This window comes from Melospiza melodia, chromosome 14, assembly GCF_035770615.1.
Source record: "Melospiza melodia melodia isolate bMelMel2 chromosome 14, bMelMel2.pri, whole genome shotgun sequence".
In the NCBI taxonomy this organism is placed as follows: domain Eukaryota; kingdom Metazoa; phylum Chordata; class Aves; order Passeriformes; family Passerellidae; genus Melospiza; species Melospiza melodia.
Window position 1 is genome coordinate 4,547,450 of NC_086207.1, and position 18,359 is coordinate 4,565,808.

General features: G+C 59.7%; 1 protein-coding gene across 18 annotated transcripts in view; it reads right to left on the bottom strand.

Moving 5' to 3' along the window:
* Positions 1–18,359, bottom strand: part of LOC134424614 (protocadherin gamma-A4-like) — a 261,717-nt gene that overhangs the window by 28,759 nt on the left and 214,599 nt on the right. Inside the window, exon 1 of one of the 18 annotated variants that reach the window (XM_063168492.1) lies at positions 16,537–17,578. The exons of 11 other annotated variants lie outside the window; for them this stretch is intronic. In XM_063168492.1, coding sequence (XP_063024562.1) covers positions 16,537–17,421 — 885 coding nt within the window. In that variant the 5' untranslated portion in view covers positions 17,422–17,578. 6 more of the 18 variants (XM_063168496.1, XM_063168497.1, XM_063168494.1 and 3 more) reach the window with 6 other exon arrangements.

Genomic DNA, 18,359 nt, shown 5'->3' on the forward strand with positions numbered 1-18,359 from the left:
CAACACCGGGCTTGTGTTCAGGTCGGAGACCACACCCCCGAGCTCACCTCGCTGCACAGGGTGGGATCCGCGGAGGGTTTCACAAACATGAACTCGCTGATATCCGAGACAGGCGAAAAGCAGGAGCGGTAACGAGGGGCTGGGGGTGCCGTAGCTGTCACCGGCACGCCCATCACAGTGTCCCCTTTCTTAGGCTCATAGTGAAAGTGCCCAAAGATGTGGCTGGGAGGAGGCTGAAGCGTGTTCACGCTCTCCACGCAGCCGCCCTGGCTGGCAGGTGCAGAGCCCCGCCGGAGGCACCGAATGCCCAGCGCTGCCAGTGCCACCAGCGAGACGGTGGAGATGAGCACCAGGGATACAATCAGATAAAGCGTAATACTGGGCAAGCCCCCACCATCAGCGGCCTGAGCCTCGGAGCCCTGCAGGGCCTCCGGACCCTTTTCCTCCACCAGCACCACCAGTGTGACAGCTGTGGAGAGCGGGGGCTCCCCGGCATCCCGCACCACCACCAGCAGTTCGTGCTCGGAGGCGTCCGTCTCCTGCAGAGCCCGCATGATCCGGACCTCCCCGGAACGCAGGGCCACGCTGAAAAGCCCCAGGTCTGTGGCTTCCACGAGGTGGTAGGACAGCCAGGCATTGCGCCCCGAGTCCGCATCTATTGCCACCACCTTGGTGATGAGGGCAGGAGGGACGATGGAGGGGGAAATTCGGAGCTGAGTAGCAGAGTCCTCCCCAGCCCTGGGGAAATGCACCTGTGGGGCATTGTCGTTCTGGTCCACTACAAAAACATGAACCAGTGTTCTGTTCCTCAGGGCCGGGGAGCCACCATCAGAGACCTCCACGTGGAACTGGAGATAGGTGGTTTGCTCATAGTCAAAAGGGAATTTGGCGGTGACCTGCCCATTCGTGGGATGTATCGAGAGGTAGCGAGTAGGATCCAGGCCTGGATCTGTCCCACCAGCTCGCAGGATGGAGTAGGACAGGCGGGAATTCTGCTCCGAGTCGGGGTCGGCAGCAGAGACTGTAACCAGCACGCTGCCCACTGGATTGTTTTCTGCCACCAGCACTTCATAGGACGCTTGCTCAAACTGGGGAGCGTTGTCATTGACATCTATCAGGGTGATTGGCAAGATGGTGTGGCGGGAGAGGGGCGGATTGCCCAGGTCCGAGGCAGAGACGGTGACGTTGTAGTAGGCAACGTGCTCCCGGTCCAGACGGGTGCTGGTGAGCAGCGAGTACTGGTGCTCGTAGTCCTTACGCAGCTGGAAGGGAAGATCTGGAGACACGTGACACAGGACCTTGCCCTGCTCGCCAGAGTCCCTGTCTCTGACGTGTATCACGGCCACCACTGTGCCCGGCAGTGCATCCTCGCTCAGGGTGCTTGAGAAGGAGGTGAGAATGACCTCAGGGGCGTTGTCATTGACATCCGTGATTTCCACCACCACGCTGCAGTGCTCCTCCATCGTGGGCGACCCCATGTCCTTGGCCTCCACTTCGATCTCATACACCGTCGCCTCCTCAAAGTCCAGGTTGCCCTGGACCCGAATCTCCCCAGTCTGCTCATCGATGGCAAAGATCTGGCGTAAGGCAGCTGAGTTGTGGCTACTGAGGGAGTAGCGGATGTCTCCATTGGGTCCTTCGTCCACATCCGTGGCATTTAACTTCACCACGAGGGTGCCCAGCGGCGAGTTCTCCACCAAGCGTGCTCCGTATGATGGTCTGTCAAAGACCGGGTGGTTGTCATTGGCATCCAGGACCTGAATAGTGATGCGTATCTTGCTGGACTGTGGGGGAGAGCCCCCGTCCTCAGCAGTCAGGACCAGGTAGTGGAAAGCTCTGAATTCCCGGTCCAGGGCCCGCTCCAGCACCAGCTCAGGGAACTTCCCACCATCAGTGCGGGCCTTCACGTTGAGGTTGAAGTTGTCGTTGGCACTCAGGTGATAGGTCTGCAAGGTGTTGGTGCCCACGTCGGGGTCCTGGGCTGGCTGGATGGGGAAGCGGGCACCCAGAGACGCCAGCTCGTAGATGCGCAAGGACACCTCATCGCTGGGGAACTGCGGGGGGTTGTCATTGATGTCCAGGATCTCCACCTCGATTCGGTAAAACTCCACCGGGTTCTCGATGGCAAGTTTCAAGTGGAGGAAGCAGCGTGGGTTCTGCCCACAAAGCTGCTCCCTGTCTATTCTCTCGCTGACCATAATAACACCGGTGTTCACATTGACGGAGAAGTACTGGGAATCCGAATCCGACAGTACCTGCAGATTAGCTGCCGCCAGTTTAGCCACATCGGTGCCCAGGTCCTTGGCGATATTGCCCACAAAGGCACCCCGTGTGAGCTCCTCCGGGATGCTGTATCGGATCTGAGCAGATGAGCTGTGCAAGAACAAACAGAAGGAGAAGACACGCGGCAGCCCCAGGGACCGGCGCGCCTGCCCTGCCCTCGGCATCCTTGCCGGGTGGCCGGCCGGGGAGCGATGCCCTCGGCGCCGGGGGCCGCGCTCAGCGCTCGCCGCTCCCATTCATTGTTTGGGGCGGACGCGGCTCGACGGGGCGGGGGGAGCGCGGCCGCGCAGCCGCCCCGCCATTGGCTGCGCGCGCGGCGGCGCCGCTCCAATCGCCGCGCTCCTTCCCCAGGACAGCAACACCGGCGCCAATCACGGCCCGCGCGCCGCCGCCGCGCGCCGCGAACCGGCGCGGCCGCTCCGCGCCCCCCGCGGGGACCGCGCCGTCGGAGCGCCCGGCAGCGCCGGACCCGCCCCGGCATCGCCGCTCACCTGGCCGCGGTCCCGCAGCGTGCCCGCGGCGGGCAGGAAAGCCCCGCTTGCCCTCGGCAGGGTGGCGGGGGTTGGGCAGGGCCGCAGGAAGGTGAAGTCGCTCCGCTCGGAGCCGGGGGAGAAGCAGGTGCTGTAGCACTGCGACGGGGAGTCGGTGGGTCGCAGCGTGACCTCCATGTACTTAAGGGTACCGTCGGAGCTGAGCTGGAGCTTGGGGCTGGAGTGCTTGCAGAAGTCCCGGGAGGGCGACTCGCTGAGCCAGCAGCAGCAGTAGGGTGAGACGGCGGCACGGCCCCTGCGCCGGAGGCACCGGGCGACCAGGAGGGTGACGGTAGCCAGTGCCACCGTGCTAATGGCTCCCAGAGCGATGATCAGGTAGAAGGTCAGGTCCGGCTTCTCCTTGGTACCAGCCAGGAAATCCTGAGGCTTGAAGCTCTCCTCCAGGGCTGCCTCGTCCAGGGCCACAGTGACGGTGGCAGTGCTGGAGAGCGGAGGGTCACCGTTGTCCATCACCAGGACAAGGAGCTGCTGCACTGCCATGTCGCTGTCCTGGAAGGCACGCGCGGTCCGCACCTCCCCGGTGTACAGCGACACGTGGAACAAGGAGGGGTCGGTGGACTGTGGCAACAGTCGGTACGAGAGCCAGGCATTGTGCCCAGCATCTGCATCCACTGCTGTCACCTTGGCCACCAGGTAGCCCGGTGGGGCAGACAGTGGGACCCTCTGGGGTGCCGGCACATCGCTGTCACTGGCAGGGTACAGGATGGTGGGAGCATGGTCATTCTGGTCCAGCACAAAGATGTAGACAGTAACATTGGCATAGAGAGGGGGGGACCCCGAGTCCCTCACAACCACAGACACTGGCAGAACCTGCAGCAGCTCAAAGTCGAAGGTGCGCTGAGCATAGAGGTTACCATTGTCAGGGTTGATGTGGACAAAGGAAGAGATGGGGGCATCCTGCACTTGGCCACTCTCTATGGAGTAAACAAGCCGGGAATTAGCCCCGTCGTCAGGATCTGAGGCAGAGACGGTGCACAGCAGGGAGCCAGGCGGGTTGTTCTCCTGGAGAAAGGCATCGTAGGAGGGCTGCGAGAAGCGTGGGGGGTTGTCATTTACATCAGATATATTGAGGAGCAGCGTGAGTGTGGTGGTGAGGGCAGGAGAGCCACCATCCTGAGCGATCAGCTCCACTGCATACTGTGAGGTAGATTCCCGGTCCAGGCTCTTCTGGGTGACCAGGGAGAAGTGGTTCTGAAGGGACCTGATGGCAAAAGGCACATCGGGAGAGATCTCCAAACTCACATCCCCGTTGGCCCCCGAGTCTCGGTCCCGTACATTGAAGAGCCCCACGACAGTCTCGGGTGGGGTATCTTCTGGCACCGGATTCAACAGGGAAGTGAGCAGCACCTCCGGGGGGTTGTCATTGGCATCCTCTACTTGTACCTGCAGCACACAATTGCCCTCCATCTCCGGGACCCCTCCATCGTGGGCTCGCACATAGATCTCATAGAAACGGGATTCCTCAAAGTCCAGCGCCCCACTCACCCGGACCTCACCGGAGCGGGGATCCAGGGCAAAGAGCCTCCGCACCGAGTCGGAGGTGTGAACCCCGAAGGAGTACTGTGTCTCCCCATTGGGACCCTCATCGGGGTCAGACGCATTGACCCGGAGGAGCACAGCCCCCACAGGTGTGTTCTCCGGGACCTTCACCTTGTACGTGGTGCGGTCAAAGGTGGGAGCGTTGTCATTGACATCCAGGACCTGGACCGTTATCTGCGCCGTGCCCGAGCGCGCTGGGCTTCCCCCGTCCACTGCTGTCAGCACCAGCTGCACCTCGGGCTGCTCTTCCCGGTCCAGGGCACGCTCCAGCACCAGCTCCGGGAAGAGTTTGCCATCCGGCTGCTGCTTGACATCCAGGGAGAAGTGGGAGTTGGGGCTCAGCCGGTAGGAGCTCACGGCATTGGTGCCCACGTCGGGGTCCTGTGCGCTCTCCAGGGGGAAGCGCGCAGCCACCGTGGCAGACTCGGCGATGCGCAGGGTGCGGTGAGCGGTGGGGAAGCTCGGGGAGTTGTCATTCAGATCCAGGATCTCCACTTCCAGGCGGAAGAGCTGCAGGGGGTTCTCTGCCACCACCTGCACCGACAGCACGCAGCTGGCAGCTGCTCCGCACAGCCGCTCGCGGTCCAGCCGCTGGCTCACCACCAGCGCACCGCTGTCCAGGCGCACGGCGAAGTAGCGCAAGCTCTCCTCTGAGCCCAGGCGCAGCCTGCGACCCGGCAGCTCCTCCACCTTCAAGCCCAGGTCCCGGGCCACGTTCCCCACCACGGTTCCCAACTCTGACTCCTCAACCACCGAGTAGTGGATCTGCCCGGAGCCCCGGCCCCAGCCGCAGAGCAAAAACAAACTCAGTACTTGCCATTTCCAGGCGGGTCGCTGGAGGCTGGCACTCTCCATGTCCGTGCGCATCCGGCCCGGGACACGGCAGGCACTGAGGAACTGCGAATAAATCCCTGGGTCTCTCTTGCACGGCTTAGAAAACAGCTCCGGGGCTCCGGCAGGCTGCGGCTCCAACTGTCAGCCTCCAAGCAGAGGGGGTGGGCTGGGGGAGGGGAACTGAATCACAGCCCCAGCGCGGAGGTGGGAGGGGGGGTGGGGGAGAAGCAGATTTTCCCCCCCTCGCTTCAGATCAGCGCCCAATTGGCCGAGAGCTCCATCCCCTCTCGGCCAGCAGTGGCTCCGGAGGTGCGGGAAGAGGGGCCTGAGCCGGCAACAGCGGGGCTGCCACCCCCGGCCTCCCCTCTGCCAGCCTGACTCACTTGCTCCGACAGCTCGCTCTGCGTTCACAGGGAAACTGCACGTCCTGGCAGCCTGGAAGCAAGGTACAAGCCCTCCCTGTGTGCTCCCCCTCCACAATGGTGGCTTCACATCGTGCCCACAGACAAAGGGCAGCTGTCATGAACGCAGGCCAAAGGACTTTTCATGCCCGATGAAAAGGTGCTTGTTAGAGCCCCGAGGTGCCAGGGGCTCTTCTCTCACCCCTCTTCTCCCCCTCAGCTACTGCTTTGGCTGCTGCCTGCACCCCATGATTGCCTGTCTGAGTGAGGCATCGCTGCCACCAGTACCACCACCGGCCAGGACACCTCGCACTGGGAGGGGGACACCCACCCCTGCCAGCCCAGCGTGGGAGCAGCTAGCTGAAGGTGCAAAAGCAAAGGCAGGTGAGCCATTCAGAGCCAAAATACAATTGCTCGCAATGCACACCTGACGGGAAGCCACTTCCTCAACCTGGGCAAGGAAGGGGTCAGTCTTCACAGTACCCAAATCACTGCAAACACACAGAGCCAGATAATAAGGTCACTAGATCACCACAGGATCACACCACCAGGTCAGGATTTCAGACTGGGAAGGGAGCCCAAGCCTCCCACCTGGCAGACACACACACACTGATACTCTGTGGCAGGTACCGCTTTGCAGTCAGTCTCCTGAGGGCAGAAGCAGGGGTCTTAGCCTCCCCAGGGGGGAGCACAGTAATTTCCTGCTCTCCCTGTCACAGACGATATTGGCAAGCTGCAGACTTTTAGTTCCATTCACATCCCTGCAGAAGCCTTGTGCACTCAGAGTCACAGAATAGCCTGGGTTGGAAGGGACCTTATAAATCATCTCATTCTGACCTCCTGCCGTGGGCAGGGACACCTTCCACTAGACCAGATTGCTCAGAGTTCAATCCAGCCCAGCCTTGAACACCTCCAGGGATGCAGCAGCCACAGCTTCTCTGGGCAGCCTGCACCAGTGCCTCACCACCCTCACAGGGAGGAATTTTTATACCTGTTATCTAATCAAAGCCTTCTGTCAGTTTAAAACCATTCCCTCTTATCCTGTCACTGTATGCTTTTGTAAGCAGTCCCTGTCCATCTTCTGTCCTTGGTGCACTGAAGGCCACCCTACCCCTCCCCTGGGTGCACACAGACCCTGGGGGCTGGGGGTTGCAGTGCTGTGGCAGACAGGGGACCCAGCACCTGCCTGGGATGCCGCCTGTCCCCACCACCTGGGCACCAGAGGGACCTGGGGAATAGCTGGGAGAGGCTGAGAGCACCCGTGCCCGGCACGGGGGACAGCGACGGGGACAGCGACGGGGACAGCATCCTCCTGCCGACAGCAGGGACCGTGAAGGTGCTGCAGTCCGGGGTCCTCCCTCCCGTCTGCAGCACCTCCCTGCCTATTCCGAGCCGTGAGGCGGGACCACCCTGCTGCCAGTCAGGGAGAGACACCGGGAGGAACCTTAGGAATGGTGAGAACACTGCCCAGGTCCCACCTACCGCCGGCTCCGGAGGAGGGGGGAAGGCGCCTTAAAGAGACAATGCAGAAAAACACCGGACAAGGCATTCCCCAGCACACAGAGACCGATTCCTTCTGCTACATACTCATTCCTCCAGGGCAGTGCCACCAGCAGGAAGCTGTCACGGCAACCTTGGCTCTGGAATGAGCCCTGTCCCCATCCCAGGCTGAGCCCCAGACAGTACAGCTGGGTAACAGAGCTTTCCATGGCAATACAGGGTGCTGCACCCCGGGGGATGGGTTTGGTGCTGCTGCAGTGCCTCAGCAGAAGCCCCTGCAAAGCCCACATAGCCTGAGAGAAACCCCTCAGTGCCCTGAGATGGCTCAGCCACCAAGGACCTGGAGCAAGGGCTTTACACAGGGACCCTGCTGCTGTTTGGGCCTGTCAAAGCTCGGGATGGGGACAGTGGGACAAGGCAGGAAGGGTATGGGGTGTGTGGGATGGATGGAGATGTTCCTTATTCCACAGGGTCAGAGCTCACTCTGTGGGAAGGCAGCAAGCCAGACAACCCAGGGATCACTGGAGATCCTGCAGGGTAGGATCCCTCATGGCAGGACACACAACCTGCTAGAGACAGAGCCAACACCCTTCCCCCTGCATCCCTTTTGGGGGCTGGCTGTGCCCTGCAGAGCAAGGTGTAAAGCCTTTGCAGGCTCGACACAATCCATTGCCACCACAAAGACTGAAAATCCAGGGCCCAGAGCCAGCCCAGCTGATTTCTCACTGGCAGTGCCCTTCCGGTGCAGTACTGGGGGATAGGAGGGAGTCAGGGCTGGGGCTTGCTGCCCTCCTTCCACCCCCACTCTCAAATCATTTATTGCCCTCATCCCCAAAGGCATCTTGTCAGGACATTTAGGTGGAGGGGCCATCCTTGTCCCCTGCCATAGCACAGCCCACACAATGCAGGGGACATCCTTGTCCCCCGCCATAGCACAGCCCACACTTGCTCCTGCAGCTGCTGCAGCCATTCTCACCTGCCACAAATCAGAAGTGCTGAGTCTGAGCAGTGACGCAAGCAGGGGAAAAAAATAAAAAGGCATAAAATAATTCTGAGAGGTTTCTGCCTCCGTCTGTGATTTGGCCACACTGAGCAGGCAGCACACGCAGCCTCACCCCCTGAACAGCTTCCGCTGCACCTCACTTCCTTCTGCTCTGAGGAACCAATCACTCCTACCCACTGCCTCCCAGGAAGGACAAATTACCAGCACCAACGACCTTGGAAATTCACCAGATCCACATTCCCCCTTCACTGAATCCACTACCTGGCCTCACCTCTGAAGACTGAAGCATTCCTATAATTGAAAGCTTTCAAATTAAGCAGCACAATTCTCATCGGGGAGAAGCACAGAAGCTGCTGCCATGCGCAAACGCCTTCCAGCCTGCAGTCAGGACACCAGACATCACCCAGAGACAGCACATTATGAATCCTGCAGAGCTTGTAATAGGGCTTTTGAACAACATCTCAGTGGACGACTCACCACCCTGCTCAGAGCCAAAGTCCAGCTCAGCAGAACCCTGCAAGCAACAGGGGCAGTCTGCAATCCCACCCCCTCCCCTAGATTGAACATCAGCACAGAACTTCCATGGAAATAAAACCGGAACCATTCAGGAGTCAAACATGAGGAACGGCACAGATGGAAGGGACTGCTCTGTGACCACAGTCTGTCAGAGGAACCAGGATCATCCATCAGCTCTGCGTGCTGCTCTGTGAGAGGCGACACGCCAACCCCCAGCTCCCAGCCCCACCTGCACCCCCAGCTCTCCGGCCCCCACCAAGTCACGACGCACAGAGATTACAACGTTCCCCCACAGTGCAAGTGCTCCCCTTGGCTCTCCTTTTGCAAAGGGAAGGAAATACCATTAACAGCAAACTTTGTGCCAAGGATTAACAAGTGGTTTCAAGCTGACCTCAGCCTCCACCGCTTACTCATGCAAGGCGCACCCAAAACTGCCTCCAAAAGACGCATGATTGCCAGCATGAGGAAACTGACTCACTCGATCCTGCTCATCACAGTGCAAAAGTCATCAGCCCTCAGGACGGCTCGTTTGACTCCAAAGAACACCTGTTCAGCTGTAGCTGAACTCTTTAGGGGCGTGGCACGACTGGATGTCCCTCCCAACCCCAACACACAGACACACGCGTACGGCGCAAAGGAACCGTGGCTCTGCCCAGCACTGGGACACGCCAAGGAAGGAGCTACGTTACCTCAGCAGGTGTGGGGAGCCGGCTGGCAGTGCCCACAATCTGGTGGTACAGCCCTGGCTCACCATTCCTTATGGTGCCCTGGCGGCTCCCCAAGGGGCTGGAAGTGAAGGGCTTTTTACACAGGAGATCACTCTGGCGAGAGTCTGTGGTGAGATAGACCTGGTGGTAGAAGCTGGGTGGCGTGAAGCCACCCCTCACAGCATCAATGTGGTTGAAGGGCCCTGGTGTCCTGTACGTGGTGCTCCTGGAGCTGTTGTACAGCTCCCTTGACTGCCTCCACTTGTAGCACTTGAAGATGCCCACGGACAACATGGTGATGAAGAAGGCTGCTGACACCAAAATCACAGCCAGGATGAGATAGAAAGTCACATGTCTCCTGGGATCACTGGCAGGTGCCACATCAGTGAGGTCAGTGAGCACCTCCTTGACCGTCTCGGCCACAGAGATGGAGATGGTGGCACTGGTGGACAGCACAGGCTCCCCATGGTCTTTCAGCAGGATGACTAAGGTGTGCTCGGGAGCGTCATCCTCGCGGAGCTGGCGGGCCGTGAAGATCTCCCCGTTGTGCAGCCCAACCGAGAAGAGGCTGGGGTCAGTGGCCTGCAGCAGTGTGTAGGAGATCCAGGCATTGTACCCTGCATCCGCATCCACCGCCACCACCTTGGTGACCATGTGGCCGGCAGGAGTGCCTGGTGCCACCACATCGGTGTAGGTGGCGGTGGTGTTGGGGTGAGGGTACAGCACCGTTGGGGCATTGTCATTGAGGTCAGTGACAAACACACTGACTGAGACATTAGTGGCCAGAGGTGGAAAGCCACCGTCCTGGACCTGCACCATCATGTTGAACTCCACCTGGTCCTCATGGTCCAGGGAGGTGAGCAGGTAGAGGGTGCCGTTATCCCGGTTGATGGAGAAGAGGTGGCCAAAAGTGGTGTCACCCAAAAGGGTATAGGAGAGGTGGGCATTGTGCCCGAGGTCCGGATCCGTGGCGCTCACGTTAAGGATGGGGATGCCAGGCATGTTGTTCTCAGGAACATAGACATCATAGGAATCCTGGGATGACTTGGGAGCATTGTCATTGACATCTGACACCTGCACCAGGATGTGTTTTACTGCAGACAAGGGTGGCGAGCCCGAGTCCTTGGCTGTGATAGTGATGTTATACTCTGCTGCCTTTTCCCGGTCCAGAGCTCCTTCTGTTTTCAACGTGTAGTAATTTTTGAGGGAGGAGCTGAGCATGAACGGGATCCCAGGGGAAATAAAACAGTTCACCAGGCCATTGTCATGGGAGTCCAAGTCTGTAACACTCAGCAGAGCTACGACCGTCCCTGGGGCTGCATCTTCAGGCACAGGGCTGTACACAGAAGTCACTGTCACCTCTGGAGCATTGTCATTCACATCCACGACTTCCACCAGCACTTTGCAATGAGCCACACCAGGAACGGCTCCCTTGTCTTTAGCCTGTAAGTAAATCTCGTACAACTTTGTTTCCTCATAGTCCAGCTGTCCCTTGACCCTCAACTCCCCTGTGGCTGAGTCCAGAGCAAAGAGTTCTCGTACCTTGGCGGGGGTGTGGCTGCTGAAGGAGTAGATGATGTCTCCATTGGGCCCATCATCCAGGTCGTACGCACTGATCTTGGCGACCAGGGTACCGCTGGGCGTGTTCTCCCTCACACTCGCCTTATAGGTGGACTGGTTGAAGACCGGGGCATTATCGTTGGCATCTACAACATCAATGTGGATCTGCACGTGGGCCGACCGTGGCGGGCTGCCTCCATCCAGCGCAGTCAAGACCAAATTCAGCTCCCTTTGCTCCTCCCTGTCCAGCTCCTTCTCTAACACCAATTCTGCGTACTTGCTGCCATCCACCCTCGTCTGCACGTCGAGCGCAAAGTTCGGGTTGGCGCTGAGCTGGTAGGTCTGCAAAGAGTTAATTCCCACATCGGGATCTTGCGCGCTCTCTAGCGGGAAGCGCGCTCCGGCAGCCACCGACTCACTGATTTCCAGCCTCGCCTGGCTGCTGGGAAAAACCGGGTCGTTGTCATTGATGTCCTGGATCTCTACGGTGCCGCTGTACAGCTCGAGCGGGTTTTCCACCACGATCTCAAAGCCGAGGGAGCAGGGAGAGAGCGCGCCGCAAAGCTCCTCCCGATCTATCCTCTCGTTCACCAGCAGCGCCCCGCTCGTCAGATCCACCCCGAAGTACTTCTTGTTGCCGCCGGACACCACCCGCAATCGGCGCCCCGGCAGCCGCCCGAGGTCCAGCGCCAGGTCGGCTACCACGTTCCCCACCGCGGAGCCTCTCCGCGCCTCCTCGGGGATCGCATAGCGAATCGCGGCGGAAACCCAGTCGGAAGCGCCGAACAAAAGCAAGAGGCTCAGTACCTGCCCCGTCGTCACCCCGCGGCTCCTCACAGCAACGCCGTTCATCGCACAGGACGGCCGCGCTCTCCGCTTCGCCCCCCGCCCCGGCTAGAAACTCTCAGCTCGCCCCCTCATGCCGCTGCCCAGCGGCCCCGGGAAGCGGCGGCGGCGGCGGGGAGCCGGGCATTGCTCGGCGGGCTCGGCGGTGACTCACTCGCAGAGTCTCTCTGAGACCGTCTGCGCCTCATCCCGGCTCGGAGCGGGGCCGGGCCGCCAGTTCCCCCCCGCTCCATCATTGGCCGACAGCGGCACACAGAGTCCCGGCCAATAACTGCACAGAGCGCAGCGCCCGAGCCGCCCCGAGCCCCGCCGGAGCCGGCGCGGCGACCTCGGCCCCGGGACAGGAGCGGGCAGGAGCTGAAGGGAGAGCACAGCCCTGAGAGAAACCCGCTACAGAAACAGCCAGGCGGGGGGAGCGCTAGTAGAAGCAGGGTAGATCGGGCACGGGGACTGCGTGTGTGGGCAAGAAGCTGTGAAAGTCAGCAGAGTGACGGCAAAAGGGGTGATACGGAGACGTGGGGTGTTTGGGGTGTGCGCGTCTCGGGAACACCTCACTGGAATGAGGCATTAGGAGTAAGAAAGGGAGGTGGAGAGGGCGGGAGGATGAGTAGGGAGGGTTCTCCGGAGTACGCAGGGTTCCAGGGAGAGCCAGCACGGGCACGACGCGCCAGCTCCCAGTGTTTCTCAGGACCTTCAAGATGCCGGTCCTCCCACCCGAATGCCTGGCCAGCCCCTTCCGGGAAGGAAGCTCCTTTCAAGGCATCGGGACTTCGCTGCTCAGCATGCCACCAAAGCAGCGTGGCCGGCAAAGCGACATTGATTTCGTGCTGCTGCGTAATGAGCAGCTCCTCCGGCCGCAACACGGAGTCTCGCCGCAGGGCGGCTCCCGCCGCTGGATTTTCAGGAGCATCACCCCTCCTCTCCTGCGGGATCGCCACTGCCACCACTATCCCAGCAGGCGTCTTCCCTGACAAACCGCAGAAATCTCAGTTTAATGTGCCCTCCCACTCTCGCAATCTCCCAGGTTGCTCCCCGGTACTTTGTTCCACCAGCCAGACTCAGTGCACTCACGCTCTGTGACCTGTGGTGCGGGTTCACCGGGTTGGAAGCGGATCCCGTTCCCACGCAGCAGCAGCAGCCTGGCAGGTCACAGCACCGGCAGTGCCTGGTCAAAAACCTGCCTTTGAGTTGTTGTTGTCACCAACAACTCGTGCTACGTTGGCTTTTCCGACTTTTCCGAATTTTTACACACACATAATGATAAAATTACCGAAATTCCGGCATTCGTCGTCTGTCACCCGCAGAACCTCTCGGCTCTCACGGGATACAGAAAAGGGGACAAGGATGCTTGATAGGGGAATATCAGGCACCCTGTGAAAACCCAGCTGTGACACACAGCGCCCACGTGTCATCCCACAACCGACACTGATGAGGAAGGCAAAAACCGGACTGGAAATCAGCGCCCCCGCGTTCATTCGCTTATGGAGGCTCCCAAAGCCTTGCAGAAGTGGCTCGGAAACTTGCGGCGGGTTATTTGTGGGGGCTGAGCTCGTAGGGCTGCAAGCCACCCGCACCAGCGCTGGATAGCGACATTCCCCAGAGCGAGAGGGATCTCGGCTCTGCCTGCGTGTCCTCGCCCCGCACAATCCTAAAAGCTGCCGTGAGCACAGGGGATCCACCCAGAGACGCAGCAGTTCGGCGCTTACATAAAGAGTCGGCGATATCGAAAGAGTCGGCGCAATCTGTCCTATCTACATGCTCAGCTATTTCCTTTTCTCCTAATTAATCGTTGCCAAAAGATAAAGTTTATCAGCGCTATTTATCATTCTTATCACCTGTCTACAGAATGTGATAAAAGTTCACATAGCGTTCACATGTGATAGGGTTTCACACAAATAAAATCCAATATGAGTCATCTAACGTTCCCAAAGCACTTCTTTTCTCATCAATTCAAATCCCAATTGTCTTTGTTTCTTGTATGTAATCTAAAACCAAGAAAATACACAGCTCTCTTTGACCCAAATCTTGAAATAGTCCTCAGCAACTTATTTCTCTGAAATAAACTCTGAATCCTTTTCACAACCACTCTAAGTTCTGAATCCTTTTTCCAATCACTGCCCATTTTAGGTTTTTCCGACACGCTATTTCTCAGCGTGGGGTCCAGAGTTCTGAATTAATTTCCCTTCCTATGTATGAGTGCACACACCACCCATACCAGAGTACCTTCTCCGTTTAATCCCAGCAGCAGTGGGATGGCCAAGCAGCGGAGAGATGGGTAGAAAACAGATTTTAGGAAAGGCATTTAAAGACAGAACATTTCCATCTACCGTATTTCGATTAATCTGCAGACACTACATCTCCTCCACCTTGATGGGAAGTCTGAATATTGCAGACGACGCTTCAGAGCACCTCAAAGCGCCATTTTGAGGGAGAAGAGTAAAAAAGTACAACAGCTAAGGGGGAAGACGCCTTCCCCTGCACCAGGAATTCGTCCGGGGATGGGTTCAAGCCAAATCCCAGCCTGAGCCGCTCACATCGGTATTTTCCCTGACTCCACTCCAGGGAAGCCGGTGGCAGCAGGAACACAAAGCTCCTTCTGCTCCTGTAGCTCCGTCTTGGAGCTACACTGAAGCACCAGCTCCGACTCTACAGATGGAGGGGGAAAGTTGAGTTATGGATGTACACAACACCTTCTATTAAAGGGGTTCAGAGCGCTAAAGAACCGAGCTTGACAGAAAAGGACAGAACTCCAGCATAGTCCCCCACTGAGTAAACACTCCGGGATAGATCACACATCATTATCACATGAAAGCGCCCAAATGTGGCTGAGACAATTAGTGGTCACTAGACCCAGGGGAAAGGCTTGTCTCAGCTTCAGGCTCCACTACACTTTTATATCCGCTCCACCCCGAGTCCACCTTGCCACTCCAGTCTGGTGAAACGCGCAGCTGTCTGTCCTCCAGGACAGACAGAAGTACTGACAACATTAGCGTTACTCCTCGGAGAAAATGGGCAATTTGCGGATAAGACTTGGCAGGTCAAAAGGATGAGTCAAGATCCCAAGTTCGCCCCCACTCACTCACATCCCCACACTCCTCAGCTAGTGAGCAGGGCGCCGGCACGTTCAGATCTGCCGGTTCCCCACTGATCAGCCACAGCAGAACAGAGGGATAAAAGATTCACAAAAACTCACTGAGAGGGAGCGTAGGGCAGAAGCTCACCTGTGCCGAGCTCCCAGGGCTGGGGGGGGCCTTCCCAGAACGAGTGCCTGAGCCGGGATCAGCGGACAGGAGATCAGCAGACAAGGCTGCCGCCCCTGGTCTCAGGAACGTGAAGTCCTTCTGCCCCGACTCAGAGGCTAAACACACCTCGTAGGAATAGGGCAAGGGAAGGGTGCTGCTGCAGTAGTTGTACGGCGCTTTTGATCCCAAGGTGGAATACAGTTCCTTATCAGAAGTTATAAAGATGGGAGGGCTCCTCGATTGTCGACATTTAAAGACAAAAGCAAAAATGACCGTGGAAACGAATAATAAGGACACGACGGAAAGCGACACAACAAGAATGAGGTTCAGATCAGAAGTCAGGAGAGGTAGAGCGTCTCTATCGCTCAACTCCGGCAGCGCCTCCTGCAAGCTCTCGGCCAGCACCACGTGCAGCGTGGCCGTGGCCGACAGCGCCGGCTGCCCGTGGTCCTTCACCACGGCCACCAGCCGCTGCTTGGCCGCGTCCCGCTCGCCCACGGCGGGCGCCGTGCGCACCTCGCCGCTGTGCAGCCCCACGCGGAACAGCGCCGGCTCCGACGCCTGCACCAGCTCGTACGACAGCCACGCGTTGCGCCCCGCGTCCGCGTCCACCGCCACCACCTTGGCCACCAGGTAGCCGGCCTCGGCCGAGCGCGGAACCACCTCGAAAGGCGCCGACGCCGCCCCTCCCGCAGCCTCTCCTGCCGCCGCCGCCGCCGCGGGCCAGAGCACCCTGGGCGCGTTGTCGTTGCGGTCCAGCACGAAGACGCGCACCGTGGCCGTGGAGCTGCGCGCCGGCGAGCCGCCGTCCTGCGCCCGCACGGCCACCGTGAACTCGCGGCACTGCTCGTAGTCCAAGGAGCGCTGCGCGTACAGCGCGCCGCTCCGCGCCTCCACCGACACCAGCGGCGCCGCGCCCGCCGCGCCCGCGCTGCCGCCCGCCAGCCAGTAGCTCACGCGCCCGTTGGCGCCCGCGTCCGCGTCCCGCGCCTGCACGCGCAGCACCAGCGCGCCCGCCGCGTTGTTCTCCGCCACGTACGCGCTGTACGCCGCCTCCTCGAACACCGGCGCGTTGTCGTTCACGTCCGACACCTCCAGCACCAGCTCCCTGCTGCTCCGCAGCGCCGGCCTGCCCCGGTCCCGGGCCACCACCGTCACGCGATGCTCCGACGCCTGCTCGCGGTCCAGCGCGCCCGATGTCACCACCTTGTACGAGCCGCCCGGCGACGCCACGATCGACAGCGGCGCCTCTCCCGACAGCTCGCACGACACCTGACCGTTCTCTCCGGAGTCCGGGTCATTCACATTCAGCAGGGCCACCACGGTGCCAGCTGGCGAGTCTTCGGGCACCAGGCTTGACAATGACAGAACCGTGATCTCGGGCGCATTGTCGTTCACGTCCTGCACCTCCACCTCTACCTTACTGTGGGCTACCAAACCGCCACCGTCCCTCGCTTCCACCCGCAGCATGTAGCCTCGTGTGTCCTCAAAATCCAGCCCCTCCTGCAGACTGATCGTCCCGCTCTCTGCATCCACCACGAACTTCTGAAGGACCTTGGCCGGCATTTTCCCGAAGCCGTAGGTGATGCGAGCGTTGGTGCCGGCATCGGCATCAGAGGCTGTCACGTTCAGCACCGTCGATCCTGGAGGCGTGTCCTCGCGGAGGCTGACGCGGTACCGGTCATGCGCGAACACGGGTGGGTTGTCATTGGCGTCCGTGACGTTGATCCAGAGCTGGGCGGTGCCAGTCCGGGGCGGGTCTCCTCCATCCAGCGCCGTCAGCAGCAGACGCAGACTCGGCTCGCTTTCTCGATCCAGTGCACGGCGCAGCACCAGCTCCGCGAACTTGCTGCCGTCCTGGCTCTCCTTCACCTCCACCGCGAAGAACCCGTTGGCCTCCAGCTCATAGCCCTGCAGCGAGTTACTGCCCACGTCTGCGTCCTCGGCCACATCCACGGAAAATCGGGCACCAGGAGGTGTAGATTCAATTATTTCGAAGTGGATATTTTCCTTAAGAAAGCGCGGCGCGTTGTCGTTCACGTCCTCGATATCCACCTCGACGCGGAAAATGTTCAGCGGGTTGTGCACCAGCACCTCGAAGCTGACAGAGCAGGTCGCCGACTCGCCGCACATCTCCTCCCGGTCCAGCCTCTCGTTCACGTACAGGTTCCCGTTCTCCTCATTCACCGTGAAGTATTTCAGCTGCTTCTTGCCGCCAGACGCCACCTGCAGCTTGCGCGCCGGCAGCTCGTCCGCGCTGAGCCCCAGGTCCCGCGCCAGCGGCCCCACGAGCGAGCCTCTGCCCAGCTCCTCGGCGATGGCGTAGCGGACCCGCTCGGCCGCCGCCCGGCACCACACGCACAGCAGCAGCAGCAGCAGCGCGGCCAGCAGCGCTCGCCCGCCGCCCGGCCCAAGCCTCTGCCGCCGCCTCACCGCCATTCTCTGCCCGCTGCGCTCGCCGCGCTCCTGCCTCCTGCCGCTACCCTGCCTCCCTTCCAGCCGCTCTCGCCGCCCACAACAGAGACCACTGGAAGACAGCGAGGTCGGCACGCCTTCTCTCCCGCTGCCGCTGCTGCTGTCGGTGCCGCTGCCGCTGCGGCCGGCGCCGGGCGAGCGAGCAGCCTGCGGGGGCAGGACGCTGCGGCGGCGGCGGCTCCAGCGGCGCTCGGCGGCGGCCAACAGCGACACCCGGAGGCGCCGCCGCGACACTGCAGCCGCCGCCTGCGGGGCCTCGCCCCGTTCGCGGCTCATGTCCATCAGCTACCCAAAAGCGCGAGTCGGAGTTCAGTTTGGAGAATTTTTTAATACACGCGGAAAGGGGAATCGAGGAGCTCTGTTCGGAAGCAAAACTGCAGAGCCTGACTGGGGAACGTGTAGTGGAGTAATGGAGAATCACACAGACTTCATACAAGGGGGCACAGGTGAGTACAGGTAAGTACAAGCAGGTGCACTGTGCATCAAATGCCTTGCGGATTCCTATCCCTTCTGTTACTGCTGTGGGTACTCTTTACCCAGCTCTTTTATTTCATTTCTACCATCTCTGTGAAGCAACGTCAACAAAATACTTGGGAAGAGAAGCCCTTGTATAAAAGAAGCACCAGAAGCAACGTCTTCTTTATGGAAATTCTTGTTTATATTCCCTTTATTTTATATCCTTCTCAAAGTAACTGTGACTGGGAGGAAATGGCAAGTCTTATTCTCTGTTACAGCATTATGCTTACATGTTGAGTTTTACAAATCATGGAGATTACCACAACTTCTTGTCCTAGATCTGGGAAGAATGACCTGGTAAAGCATTTCTTCAAAAAGCTTTTTCAGTGAACGGCTTAAGTAAGTAGATCTCAGAACGGGGACAGACTGAAAAAAGGTATCCAGGC